At 37.6% G+C, this 14,642-nt stretch overlaps 1 protein-coding gene across 14 annotated transcripts in view; it reads right to left on the bottom strand.

The window, feature by feature from the left end:
* Positions 1 to 185: 185 nt before the first annotated feature.
* Positions 186 to 14,642, bottom strand: part of DOP1A (DOP1 leucine zipper like protein A) — a 111,557-nt gene continuing 97,100 nt past the window's right edge. For 9 of the 14 annotated variants that reach the window (XM_058734563.1, XM_058734567.1, XM_058734575.1 and 6 more), the window contains 13 exons: positions 14,129 to 14,195; positions 13,815 to 13,959; positions 13,559 to 13,638; positions 12,381 to 12,490; positions 11,976 to 12,125; positions 11,777 to 11,838; positions 10,040 to 10,192; positions 8,792 to 8,928; positions 7,608 to 7,663; positions 6,585 to 6,749; positions 3,789 to 3,918; positions 2,762 to 2,821; positions 186 to 789 (listed from right to left, as the gene is read on the bottom strand). In XM_058734563.1, coding sequence (XP_058590546.1) covers positions 484 to 789; positions 2,762 to 2,821; positions 3,789 to 3,918; positions 6,585 to 6,749; positions 7,608 to 7,663; positions 8,792 to 8,928; positions 10,040 to 10,192; positions 11,777 to 11,838; positions 11,976 to 12,125; positions 12,381 to 12,490; positions 13,559 to 13,638; positions 13,815 to 13,959; positions 14,129 to 14,195 — 1,621 coding nt within the window. In that variant the 3' untranslated portion in view covers positions 186 to 483. Of the gene's footprint in view, positions 790 to 818; positions 1,372 to 2,761; positions 2,822 to 3,788; positions 3,919 to 6,584; positions 6,750 to 7,607; positions 7,664 to 8,791; positions 8,929 to 10,039; positions 10,193 to 11,776; positions 11,839 to 11,975; positions 12,126 to 12,380; positions 12,491 to 13,558; positions 13,639 to 13,814; positions 13,960 to 14,128; positions 14,196 to 14,642 lie in introns of those variants that run through there. The other 5 variants (XM_058734568.1, XM_058734571.1, XM_058734573.1 and 2 more) reach the window with 2 other exon arrangements.

The following is a 14,642-nucleotide window of genomic DNA, read 5'->3' as shown; positions in this document are numbered from 1 at the left end:
AGGAGGATGCATAGCCCAGGCTTCAGTTACTCTTTATTCCTCTTAGTGCAGGTATGTGGGAGAACACTAACTGTCACACTTGACACCAAGCCTCTGCCAGAGAAGCGCCACCATTCTGATACTGGAATGTGGTTAATAATGGAAAGAAGATCCCAATGAGTCTAAATTAAACAAAGCCTGAAACCAACAGCAAAAAATGTGCAGTGTGTATTTTGCAGGTTTAAGACAACTCAGGACAATAAAACAATGGACTATATATGTATATATAGATCTCTCTTAGGCACCATAATCAATATGAGCCAACAATATTTAAACTTGATTCAGGCCACATTCAGACATTTGCTCTTATTTACAAATATTTAAATTAAATACAACCTGAAATGTGTTTTGTTACATACAAAAAAGAAAAAAAAACCTATACAACTCAGAGCAATGTTTGTCTTAAATAATTACATTTAACTAAATGGAACCACTTGTGGTGCTTCAAGTTTTTATGACCCCTTCCAGAAAATCTTTTTCTACCATCTCTTCTATTTTTTGCCTGGCTTTGCTGGAAAAGGGTTTGTGGTTTTCCAGTTTCATGTCCTTATTCGGGAAGGTGTTTGAGTAGAGGATGGGGCTCCCTGAGTGTCCTACACATCGGCTGGTGACTTTGCTGTTGAAGACTTGGCTGAGTACGTTGAAGAATGGCAGCAGCTGCTCAATACTGCGCACGGTGCAGATGGTAAGCAGCAAGTGCCCCGGCTCCCAACCCAACGTTCTCCCTGAGTTGTCTTCCTCTGGGTTTTTCTGTAGAAACACAAAGGGAATTGTTATTATAGAGATGCAGTACGTGAGAACATTTAAAAGGGTGTAAACATCAGCAACAGTTAACAAATACAAATGATGACATCAAGGCTCCATTCCAGACTTGATTAAAATCGTGCTTCTGACTGAAGCATTTTAGTGCCAGTTATTAAGTACAGATAGACGTGTCCAACACTGTAGTAATATTTTCCAACTGGAGTGCACAGGTAAGCTTAGCAGAGTCGGTTTTAGATAGAGTCAAATATTAAAAATTTATGTTGTGCTTTGCATATACTCAAAAAGCTCCCAGATTTCTGGATTCCCACTAATGTAACCAAGGACTAAATAAATCATAAAGTGACTGCAGAAGAGGGTTAGGAAGAGACAAAAAAGTCTTCTACGTTTCACCATTAGTAATCAGTTAATTCCTTTTCAGCCAAATGGCTTAAACTTATTACCACAAGATGGTAGCATGGTTTGGAGGGAGTAATTATTTTCTGTACGAGAGAAAGGAAAAGAGCACTCAGGAGAGACATTGCCATCTGTTTTTGTGTTGTGTAAACAACATGGGGAGGAGAGCTGCACCTAGAGTCAAAATAACTGGGTTAGTGTCTGGGCTTTGCAATTTAGTGTGGGACATCCTTGGGCAGGATACAGAAGATTCCTCATTTAAAAAGATGGGGAAATATAATCTGTCTTCTGGCAAAGAAGTCAAATGAGAGTGCAGGTGAAAACTGTCAACTAAATATAAATGCAGTTAAAATCATTCATTAAAACTAACCAAGAGACTAGTTTAGGAAGCCAGCTGGATTATATGAAGTTGTCGATGTCAGTCTGTCTAGGAAAAGTTAGGAGAGAACTGGAGATGTTTTGAGTTTGGGGGGAATCACAGATATAAAAACACACTTAGAATGAAAACAGACGTGAATTGGATAGAAAATGGAAAAATCAGCAGGTGGGACTTAGAAAGAACTGTCATACTGAGGAGTTTGCCTGTTGCTGAGAAACTTTCATTGTTTACCTAATATTTAATATCACTAGTTTCCTAGAGGAGATAGCAGATGCAAAATACAGCTTATTTTCTCATATGCGATTACAAGGTTTGTCTGCTTATTTAAAAATGAAATCCCGAGAATGGAAAATAGATTTAAATTAAAAAGGAGCAAACAAATCCTCCAGTTCTCTAGGGCCAGAAAAAAAGAAAAAAGTAATTAACCTCAAAGCTAAACTATAGGATATAGAAAACCTCTTCCTTCCATTTAACTTGAATGCTGGTTTTAATGACCATCCTGGGAGACTGACTTTCACATCACTGGCTGCTGTTAAGTGGCTGACCACATCACCTATTAGTCCCCTGAATCAAGCTGCAATTCAATAGTGATTAAAGGATAAGCAGAGATGAATTTACCCTGAAGGAAAATGCATAATATCCTTGAGAGAGAACTAAGGTAACCTTTTGTTTATATTCCTGCCAAGATGTACATTTTTTTAATTTTTAAAATGTTTTATTTTTGAGAGAGAGCATGAGCAGGGGAGGGCAGAGAGAGAAGATGACACAGAATCAGAAGCAGGCTCCAGACATTGAGTGTGTCTGCACAGAGCCCGATGCAGGGCTCGAACCCATGAACCGTGAGGTCATGACATGAGCTGAAGTCAGCTGAGCCTCCCAGGTGCCCCAAGAGGTACCTTTAAGAGAGGGGCTTACTAAGCTTGTGACCAATAAAGAGCGCACCTGTTTTGGTGTTCTGCTCCTCTTCATCACAACTATACCACCTCCTCAAAAATAAAAGCCAGACATGTTCCCATAAAAACGATTTCTCCTTTAACTTCACCAGTCTACACTTGAAGACAGACTTCCTTCCTGTTTACCTCTCTTGTACTTGTTGAAATCCACACCTGGGTTTGTGTCTCAATATTTGGTCCAGATGTGGCAACTTTTGCTGCCACATCACAAGCATCAAAAAGCCACCCTCACCTGATGCTTGGCCATCTCCAATCCCTCCAAAATCACTGTCTTAAAGTCCTCCTCCTTGTCCTGTGGAAGGAAAGAGGAGAACTCATAGCCTTTGTTCCAATGAAAAGTATGTTTGGCCATGAAGACCTTGTTTAAAGTGTGGAAAATGCTTTCTAATCAAAATTGTTATCTTATTCTATGGGACACATTTTAGGCAAAAGGCTGTCTTGTTTATCCCATAGATACAGAGAGGAGTCTTACAAAAATTGTCATTACTAATGAGATGCAGGGATGACAGAAAGTGCATGTGCCTGGGGTCATAATCATCACACAGCTTGTGGGTTTGTCGTCATGATTAGTTTTTCAAACCCCTATGATATTAAAGGGAAAAGTACCTAAACTCTGGACCCAACTTTCATGTCTGCCCTTTTACTTCCTTAAAGACTTGATTTTAAATCAAGTTCCTCAGATCCTTCAAGCGCAACCTCCTCTTTAATCCTCCAGTTCTCTATGGCCAGAAAAAAAAGTAATTAACCTTGAAGCTAAACTCCTTCTCTATTCCATTTCTATAGTTTGTGCAGTGTGGTTTAGTTCAGGGGCTGCTGCCTGATTAGGGGACCCCAGAAGACTGGAAAATTTCTGAGCACTCAAAGCACATACTGCAAATTGAGACTCCAAAATACCTGGGTCATCCCCACACTGTACATTTTGTAACAAAAATTGTTTTTTTTAATTTTTTGATGCTTTATTTTTTTGTAAGTAATCTCTACATTCGACATGGGGCTTGAACTCAACAACCCTGAGATCAAGAGTCGGATGCTCCACTGACTGAACCAGCCAGTTGCCCCTGAAAAAACTTTAATGCAAAAAAGACAAAAGATTTGAAATAAAGGCTCACTGGTGAGCATGCCAAACTCATTATTATTTTCTTGGGTGAAGATCTCTTAATTAGCCTGAGGCATACCGAAAGATACAAAATACATAATCCATGATATAAATACATTTTACCAATTCTGTCTTCTTACACTTAAAAAGAAGAATGTGGTACCTTTGCCCTTTTCCGAAGAAGTTTTGCTAGTCGAACTACATAAGGTTTAAATTCTCGTTGATGTATGCCCTGCCTTCGGACTTCCAAACCCGAATCATCGGAGGCTTCTGGGATAAAGGCCCATCGGTACCTATGTACAGAAGAATGATATCGACACTGGTAAGACAAGATGTGCCATTTGAGACAAGGCCACGTTAAATGTAGTGGAAAGAACGTGACCCACTGCCTCTACAGATTCCAGTGCCAGCTGTGCCGGGTGCAGCCCCGTCACCTAGGACAGGACTCTCAACCTGACCCTTTTCTTCACCAGCAAATAAAGATACTATTAACCATCTCCTAGAGTTGTAAAGAATAAATACATATGGAAAGTCTCATCATTGTTCTTCATGAGCACAAAGCCAGTAACTTAAATGATTATGTCCTCATTTGTTAATTGGCAAAATCCCCACCGTATACTTGGCCAGATGCCCTCCACACAGGGGGCAAAGAAATGAAATAAAACATGAAGTAGGACTTCTTTCTCATGACCCCTGTATTTTTGTCTTTAATAAATAAAATTAGTATCTGACTATGGGAAAATTTTGAACAGTATAAAAGGACATACCAGAGAACGGTAGTGTCTCCCTCCCACCACAGGGTCCATCAACATAGCCAGTTTCTTGTGTTGGCATCCAGAATTCATGAATAGAGCACACATGCACAGAGCCAACCTCCTCTTCAGTAAACTTAAAAAACCACGACTGCTGCTTGTGATGATTTAATTAGATTTAATTGTGCTGATTTAGATAACATGTAAAACCCCACTCTCTTTAATAGCTACACAGTACTCCAGTGTTGGAATGTACTGACTTAACCAGCCTCCTAGATCGTCTCGTTATTACAAGTAGCACCTCGATGGATACACTTACAGTACTGACTTTTTGCGTATCTGACTGTACAGTGGTAGGATAAAAACTTGTAATAGTAGAATTATTGGCTTAAAGAGAATGTGTATTTTGAATTTTGGTAACTACAACTCTGGAGAACAACTAGACGATATCAATGTACACCTCCAACTGGAGTAAGAATGCTTCTGTTAAGGTTAAAAAGAAATACACTTTTAGATCGTTACCATTATGATCACTATTTATAATTGGAAGTTCTCTTAGGAGTAATGGCTTTTCCACCATTTATAGGCCCTTTTCTGTGAACTCTTTATTCTCTCACTGACCCATTTTCCTGCTGGGTTACTGATTTGTACATATTAAGCAAGTTAGACTTTTGTCATAAACACCGTAAATATCTTTCCCCAACCTTCTACTTTTTCCACTTCATGGTATTTTTTTTTGTCACACAGAGACTCAACATTTTTTTGTGGTTAAATTATCAAAGATCTTTAACTTCTGAAATATATATCATGTTTAGAAAGATACTAATCTTTCAAGATTAAATTCTCCAGGTCATCATCTACTACTTCATAGATTTTTTTAAAAATAGTTTTTTAAAAATTATAGTTCTACAGCCTTTTCCATCCTTTTTTTTAGTAACTCTGTCCTAACAGGATGAACTAATTTTGGTTCTGATCATGGAAGCTAACAAGTCAATACGATGAACATACTACTTAATGGTTCTTCCTAGAGCACTGGAGACTAGCTTCTATCACTTTTTTGATGATAAGCATCCCAATTAATTCTGGCCACTTTGCTACAGTTCTGCATGGGATTCCTTCCTGAATTTCTTCTTTATCAAGAAGTAGGTGTATATGGTTTCCAAATGGAGAAAAAAAAGGAACTGGACTTAATCTAAAAAGAATTTCTAGTTCTTACCGTTAAATTTAACAAAAAGTAAACTTGTGAAACAGCAATTTTGGGGGATTTAAGCATGTCCAATATAGAAAACAGATTCTGATGTCTTACTCTTTAGCCTATTAATACTCCATTCCAGAAGAATAATATAATACGTTATATATAAATACATATTTGATCATATGGATAAATTCTTAAGTTAGCTATGTTTGATTAATCTTACATAGTTTGCCTATTTAAAAATTTAAATATGAAAAACCATAAATCAGTATTTTTGAACAAAGGCACTTATGAGAATTTATTTCTATTCAGTTTCTCCCTATTCCCCTCTGTTCTCAGTTCCCTATCATCTGAAATAAAAACCTTGATTCCAGTCTTGCCCATCTCTAGTCTTCTGTCCAAACTGCAGCCAAGGTAGTTTCTAAAATGCAAGCCTGATAACATCACTGCATTCCTTAGTATGATTCAGTGTCCCTAGGTGAAAGTCCAAATTATCTAATACAGTTTATAAGGCCTTACATAATTCAGCCCCTTTCCAGCCTCTTCTCACAATATTCTGCTCCGGCAATATCGATCTCAGCATTTCAGACAAGCCAGGTCCATTCTAACCTCCCAGACTCCACATGTGCCTTCCCACTCACCACCTCAATATAAATCTGCCCTCATGGCTTAAAGCTAGGTGGGGGTCTTTGTTCTGTGACCTCAACAGTTCCTGCGTGTCAGCTAACAGAACACCCATCATGTGTTCAACTGTACAATGAACTGGAAGCTAGTGAGCCATGTATCCCACTGTCTCACATATGGTAGGTATTCAACTTATTAAACTAAATGCTCTAATTTATCCACAGCAACCACTTACTTCCAATAACTGTTTGAGCCCCCCACCACGTTAGTAAAAATTAAGAACATTTCACTTATACAAAAAAAAAATTTAAGTTAGTCTTAGAGGTCACTGACCAAAGCAAACATACTTTCAAAAATATCCATTTAATATCTTTGCTTTTATACTTACATCTGAAACTGAGGAAGATTTTCGGAGGGCAACGCCAGAGCCAAATCCAAAAATTTGCAAGCAGATAAATAGAGGTTTAACCATCGCTGGCTGTTATATGAAGTAGAAAAGCCATTACCTCCTGTGTAGGTTGTCTCCAGACCAGCCACAGAGGGGCCTGAAGTCCTGTAAGCAGGAGACAGTGTGTCAGCAGCTGAACCCATTTCCTAATAATTCCCAAGGTGCCAGCTAGTATTTTCCTTCTGCTAAGTTTACCAGTAACTGCTGAGCAAGGTCACAACTAAATTAATTTCGCTGTCTTCAAATAAAAAGTTCACTTTTACTCTTTAAATTTTGAGAATGTAAAAATTGCACAGAAACTTGTGTTACACTCAAGAAATGTAAAAATACTAGCTGTGAAACCCAGAGACCTCCCTACTACTTGATATTCTGTGAAAATTGCGGGTGGGGGTGTCTTTCTATAAAAATAAAGTTATTAGGACAGGGGAACCTTTTAAATAAACCTGGCATTGAAGAATAATATATATCCAAGACACATGGTGTTACAGGAAACTTTTCAATTTACACAAAATGGTACAAAAATTCCTACATAAAAAATTATAGTCATATTAATAAACTGCCTTTACTAAAAAGAATACACTTACAGTACATTGAGATCATTCTGGAAGATTGGGACACATGGATACCTTAGTTACAGCTTACCTGCCATGAAAGGTTTTGCTGCATGTTTCGCGGATAAGATCTGACCTACCAAAACCAACATGGCTCATGTAACTAAGACATATTGCTTCAAACTAAATTTGTCTAGAGGACAAAGGCCCTGGGTGTTGACAGTTTAGTCTACTATGATTAAGGAATAAATGAAGCTATATTATTTCCAAATATAATTGATTATGTAGTAACAGACTAATATATAAAGTATTCATATAAAACTATATACTCTCCTAGTTGTAAAGTAACATTCTGGATGATTTTAGGATAATGAACACTGACAAGAAAATATGGAAATATATTACATATTACCGTGAAATATCTTCATCAGCAGTGAGTTCCTGCTCCATCAGTAAAAATACCTGTACCTGAAGACCGTGAAATTCATGTTAAATGTTTATTTAAACTTAATATTTAATTTTTCTTTCAATCTATCTTTAGACTGTTTTCATTAATCCAAAAATAAATTTTAGGATACAATCAAATTAAATTATACTGAGTCTGTGGAAGTTAAACTGCAAATCAAGCACACAGCCTTCCTAATAACTTGACACAGCTGGGATGAAGCCATACCTTTTTTTATTTGTCAAGGATGGAACAGAGATACAGTTATTAAAAAAAAATATTAGGGGCGCCTGGGTGGCGCAGTCGGTTAAGCGTCCGACTTCAGCCAGGTCACGATCTCGCTGTCCGTGAGTTCGAGCCCCGCGTCAGGCTCTGGGCCGATGGCTCGGAGCCTGGAGCCTGTTTCCGATTCTGTGTCTCCCTCTCTCTCTGCCCCTCCCCCGTTCATGCTCTGTCTCTCTCTGTCCCAAAAATAAAATAAAAAACGTTGAAAAAAAAAAAATTAAAAAAAAAAATATTAAAGCCAATTTCTTTGTGAGATTATAAATGCTTGGGTTTTTAGAGTTACAGATTCACTTCTCTTCCTTTACTCATGTTCCTTTATCCCCAGGTCCCCAAATGATTTAGATGAGGAAGATGGTAAGATCTGGAGAGAATGGAATAGTATAGTGGGATTGAGGAAGGTTTTACTGTTTGGGAGATAACAAAATCTTTGTGAAAGTCTCTCTCAAGGAAGCTTAACTAGGGTAAGTGCTACACTTCAAGAGTGAGGACATGCCTTATGTCAGTCCACTGGAATCCAACTAAACCAGCTCTCAGCACCCCAGAGGTTCTGCTATAGGCTGGAACCAGGCCTGGAAGCCATGATAGAGTTACCCATTTGGTGTACAAGAGAATAAATGAAACCAGATCAGATTAAGTAATGATTCACAAGGAGCTAATATTGGGAATGTTAACATATTTGGAAGCTTAAGCTATATGGAGATGGACTCTGACTTGTTTTACCCTTTTCAACTGTAAAAACTATCAGTAACAAGTTTAACTAGAGTTCAGTTCTCTTCCAAGATTAGTTTATATCCAGTAAGCATGCTGATGCTAATCCCATTGTTTTACAGTTTAGATTTATGACCTGATGATTAGAATTAACTCACAAGTTCTGTAATCATGGTAGGCCAGAGTGAGGTAAGATGTTGTGGAGACATTCTTAAAAGTAATACTCTGAAAAACAGGAACACTTGAGAGTGAAGAGTTGGCACCTGGGGCAAACGGAGACTCTCAACCAATCTCTCTGAAAGAAATGCAGTGTATTTTCAGTAGGTTAATAATTAAAATCATCTTCATGTGAACTTTTCCATATAAGCTAGCCTACTACTTCTCAAACTTTCTGGTGGACTAATGAAAAAAAAAATTCCCCATAAAATATAATAAAAATGAATTGCTAGAAAAAAATCTAAAGAAGATATAAAATACAAATGCCATTTTCTTATTGTTAGATGTGACAGATTCTGTCAAATTGCTATAAAAGTTTAAAATGCTTACTCTAAATTTCTGTACTTATCACGGATGGGATAACAGACTGGTACTAGTCCATGGACCACACTTTGAGTAGCAGTGATCTGGTCAACTTAAAAAAAAAAAAAAAAAAATCGCAAGACAAATAGTGTGTATGTTGTATATCTGACATTAGGTATAAAGGCTAAGGAAAGGAGTCACTTCTCTTCCTACAGAAATGATCTCACTAAAGAGATGACAACTGTCATTCCCAGCCCAGTCGCCAGGCAGTTGAAGCTGGTGGCTGCATCAGCACAATGACTCAGTATGAACAATTCTGCCCCAGGACGGGGAAGCTATCTGGTGGCGGAGCGATGATGAGTGCACTGGTACCCTTCAGGACACACAGGGCCACTAAACCCATTTGGTAAAGGTTATCAAAAACCTTACACAACTCCCCCCCCCCCCCCACTACAGATCTCCAAATGTTACTTCTAGCCCCCAATTCCTGGCTCTGCCTATATTTTAGTCCTCCTTGAAACTATAGAACCCCTTATCCACAGTAAAAAAAAAAAACAACAAAAAAACAAAAAAACAACACTAACCTGCCTGCAGCAAAATAGTCATATGCCTCAACCTTAAACACGAATTCTTAGGAAACTAGAACCAAACAATAAAATAGAGACCATATTTAGGCAAGTCCTACAAACTCACTGTTTGATTTCTTTTTACATGCTGATGATGGTAATTTTTGTGTCAGAACAAACTTCTAATTCTACAGTGTTCTCCATCTACTTACACTTGGTATATTTTACCCCAACTTAACAGTTTAAGGAAAAGTATTTACTAAAGAACAACAATAAAGAACACAGTTTGGAAGACAGAGAAAACAGTTTTACATGATTTACCTTGTATATCTGGAAGATATTTCTGGTACTGGTCAATTTCACTGCTAAAAATAGCAAATGCTAATCTTTTGAGAAGCATGGCTCTTTGCTCTAGCTCCACATCACGGTTTGCAAAGAGATTAAGTGAACTGCTCTGAGCCACAGCTACACGAGCTGAAAAAAAGAATGTACGTGCGGTCATTTGAAAAAAGATTATTCTATTATTTGTTTGTAAAAATGGCTAGACACCTTATGGCTTCCAAGAGTGGGAGGAGCTTAGGGTAGAGGATTCATGGCTCCTCTCTGGGGTAGAAGGGCTGGCAAACAGACCCAGCGTGTACAAGCCAGAAGACCAAAGGATAGGAATTGTGAATGTGGAAAGAGAGGAAAATTTAGAAAATCGAGAACACCAACAATGCCATTTTATAACACCCTTTAATATTCCATGCCATCTGCCTAATTCCTCATTGCTTTAAAAATAATTTCTGGCCTGGCCCACCTAGCTCTCCATTCTTAAGTCTTGTCACTCAATTCCAGCTCACTCTTCTGTAGCCACACTGTGTTCTTGCTGTTCCCCACAGAAGATCTTTGTAATTTTTGTTCCCTATGCGTGGAACACTTTGTCCCTAGACCTTCCCAAGGTTGGCTTCTTTAGTTCCAACTGTGAGCTCTTCAGGTGTTACTTAAAATCTATCGTATCACCCTACCTTCTTCACAACTTCTTATTCCCTGAAGTAATTTTTTTTTTTAAGTTCATTTATTTATTTTGAGAGAGAAAGGAGGAGACAGAGAATCTCAAACACACTCCAAGGTGGGGCTCAAATTCATGAACTGTGAGATCATGACCAGAGCCAAAATCAAGAGTTGGATGCTTAACCGACTGAGCCACCGAGGCACCCCTACTCCCTGAAATAATCTTATTTATTTGGTTAAGGTTAGCATAATGGCCTGCCCCATGTTTGTCTTTTAATAAATATTTGTTGAACAGATGAATTTGTCAAAATTCATTACCTTAAAACAACCCTGTGATGATCAGAGGAGAGACAATATGCTGCCCCTTTTACAGACAGGGAAACAACAGCTTGTGCTTACACAAAATCATACAGACTCATCCAGCTTTACTGCTATTTAAGGTCATTAGTTTAGGAACTTTAAACTTAAAAAACAAAACAAAACTGGGGCATCTGGCTGGCTCAGTTGGAAGAGCATACGACTCTTGATCTCAGGGTTGTGAGTGCAAGCTCCACGTTGGGTGTAGAGATTACTTAAATTAAAAAAAAAAACAAAACAAGAAAACACGTTTTTCAGATGAAATACTACAGGAATCCTAATATATAAAACCAATCAAGACAGTAGAAACAGAGTGGAGAGTGATTCTAATCTTCTTGGTCCTTCTCTTTCTTCCTTCAAAAGAGATAAACAGAGCCCCCGGATTTAGAGTGACATGTCTGATAGGTTGAATCCAATTGCCAGCCTTTCATTCATTTAATAATTACTTATTGAGTGCTTACTATGTGCCAGGTTCCATGCTGTGTGCTGTGCAAAAAATTTAGAGACAAATTAGACATGGCCAAATAGCTCTACTTATTATTTATCACCATGCTGTCCTCTTTAAACTTTAACATTCCATCCCTATAGGATATACGTACAACTTGACAAAGAGCTAATTCTGAAGTTTCTAGAGAAGGACAAGGCAAACAATAAGAATGGGTCCTGATAAGGACATACATCACTTAGGTTTCATCCCATAATACTCACTCATCAAGTCTCTAAATGTTGTTTTATCATGTGTCATCAGATTGTCCATTATTGCTCTCCAACTGAAAGAAACGAGGAGTATGATATGTAATTAGGATTTTCCTGTTGTTACCGGGAAAAAAAAGTGTTCTACTTTGCAGGACAGTGGTTGATTTCAGCGAGATGCATCATCACACTGAATAAAAGCAAGACGACTTACTGATTAACACAAGAGGCATCCATCTGAAAGAAACTGGGATCCATAAAGAGGTCAAAGGCTTCTTTCTTCCAAGCTCTCCGTGTGTACTGATACCCACTAAGACTACTAAGCAGCTGGACGCAGGCTCGATAACTAGGAGCATTATGTGCACTAGGAGGAAGGAGCACCAGAACCACTTTAACCTATGTGTTATAACTTGAACCACCATGTTATTCATAAGTACTCACATTCCCCTAAAACAATATGAAACAGAAGGCACCATAACAGAAATAATGTGTTTTCTTTAATCATTATAATTCAAGGCAAAAATAATGCCATTTTGTGGTAATTCCAAAAATGGCATTAAAGGAACACTATTTGTTTCTAACAGGCTTTGAATTACGAAATCTACTTTAATAACAGTACCTGTGATTTCGGAGGTAGGGTACAACATAATGCATAATATTTACAAGTAAAGGAATAACCCGTTCCTTCTCATCACTATAGAAAACCATATCCAAAAGATGAGCCAAAACCTAAAAAACATAAGAAGTGAAATGGAGTATAATCTAACAGCTGAAAGTGACAGCATTCAGACATGGGTTTCAGTCTGTAAGAATACCTAGAATACCTTAAAATTTGAAAAATCTGAAATCAGATCTAAGTCATTTAAAAAACTTTAATGTTTATTTAGTTTTGAGAGAGAGAGAGAAAGCATGAGTGGGGGATGTGCAGAGAGACAGAGGTGACAGAGCATATGAAGCAGCCTCGACAGCAGAGAGCCTGATGCAGGGCTCAAAATCACTCATCGTGAAATCATGACCTAAGGCGAAAGTCAGACCTTCTCAACCAACTGAGCCACCCAGGCACCCCCTCACTAATCCATTTTAAATGAATGGTTTCTGCAACTTTAAAAAATTTTTCTGTCCATTACAAATATAGGATATAAGTACGAGCAAATTTTGCTATTTTCAACTGTGAGAGGGAAGTACAGAACCTTCTAATAGAAGGTTCTAAGAGAGGTCAAGAACCTTCTAATGTGACAGTGACTAAAGAGTGAATCAAAGACTAGACACTCTATTCTCTTTCTCCGATTCAGTTAAAAGAGAGCTTAGAAATAAACTCAACTGTTTAAGTCCCAGCTCTATCAATTAACAGCTATTTAGCCTTAGTCATATTGTTCTAATCTTTGGGAGGCATGGTATCCACATCTGAAAAGGGAAATAAAAATGACCTACAAGGCTATATAGCAGGGTATAAAAAAAGAGCATGTCAGAGGATGAATCTAAAAATCTTTGGTATAATATTTCATCATGGCAAGCATCATTATACCACCTTCTGATTATACTGTCATACAAAAGCACTTTTCTTTTTAAAAATCATGCTTAAAAAAATAGTGCCCGGGGAAGGAAACAATATCTAAAGTTATCACTAATATTTAACAAACTGGTCCAAATACAAAGTCACAACTTTATTTATTATAGTGATCTCTAGAAGTGCAAAATGGTTTTTCAAATTAAAAACTCCTCTGTAAGGATTACTTGCTAATCTTGAATTTTGACATTGTTTACTTGAAAGTTCATGTGAAAAAACTTGATATTTACCTCAGAAAGTAATGTCAGTGCATGGACACTATATACAGAAGGAGTTATGTTTGAGGTTTCCATTGCAGGTGATAACATATCTAAATAAGAGAAAAGACAGGTAAAGTAAAGATACAGTTAGGTCTTTTCCCACTAAAGAAAGCTACCTGCTAACATGAGGAAAAGGATGATTTTCTAGTGCTTACAGTGCTAGTTGCAATGATTTCTTAGTAAACAGGTGCCTATAAACATAAACCTCAATCTTTGAGATCAATACCTTCAACATCAGATTCCAAATTGGTCCCATCCACCATTATTTTGGGAGAAGGCTTAACTTCAAGATTTCGTCGCAGCCATGTTGTCTGTTCTAAAGAAGAACCAGCAATGGCACCAATTGCATCCACTATTTTATGAGTCACATCCTAAAGAAACAAAGAAAAACCACTCTACGTATACATGCGTATACACATACCCAAATACGCGTGCTCGTGCAACTTCGTAGATGGATCTTACCTGACCTTATCCTTTTACAGTTAAAGGCAGTGAGAGATGCAGAGTTTTGGCAACAGCTCTCAATTCAGAATGCCTTACCTGAAGGTCTCTTTGGTCTTTCTTATTTTCCAAAGTAGGGTTTTTCATAATGAACTCATTCAGAACCCTAAAAGGGCAGAAGAGAAAAACGAACAGGAAACATCAGTGTAAAGGAAATGATGCAATCTGATTTCTCACAGTGACCAAGTGGCTCTGTAGCCTCAACTTCTATTTTATGTGTTTAATGAATGTATATATGAATATCCTATGACTTTAAAAGGAATCAACATATGCAGGAAAACACATGTACAAAGATGTTCATAACAACATTATTTGTAAAAGCACCAAAGTGGAAAGAACCCAAAAGTCCAGCAAGAGAAGAAATCGTAGCATATTCCTACAATGAAATATGGAACAGCAATGGAACTCAATAAATTACAGCTACATGAAATTACATGGAGGAATCTTATACACATATGTTGTGTGAAAGAAGCAGACACAGAATAAAATATTTACATACAGTTTTTAAAAAAGGGCAAAATTTATCTGTGGTATTAGAAGTCCAAATAATGGT

Source organism: Neofelis nebulosa, chromosome 6 (assembly GCF_028018385.1).
Source record: "Neofelis nebulosa isolate mNeoNeb1 chromosome 6, mNeoNeb1.pri, whole genome shotgun sequence".
NCBI lineage: Eukaryota > Metazoa > Chordata > Mammalia > Carnivora > Felidae > Neofelis > Neofelis nebulosa.
This window is presented reverse-complemented; position numbering and strand designations above follow the sequence as displayed.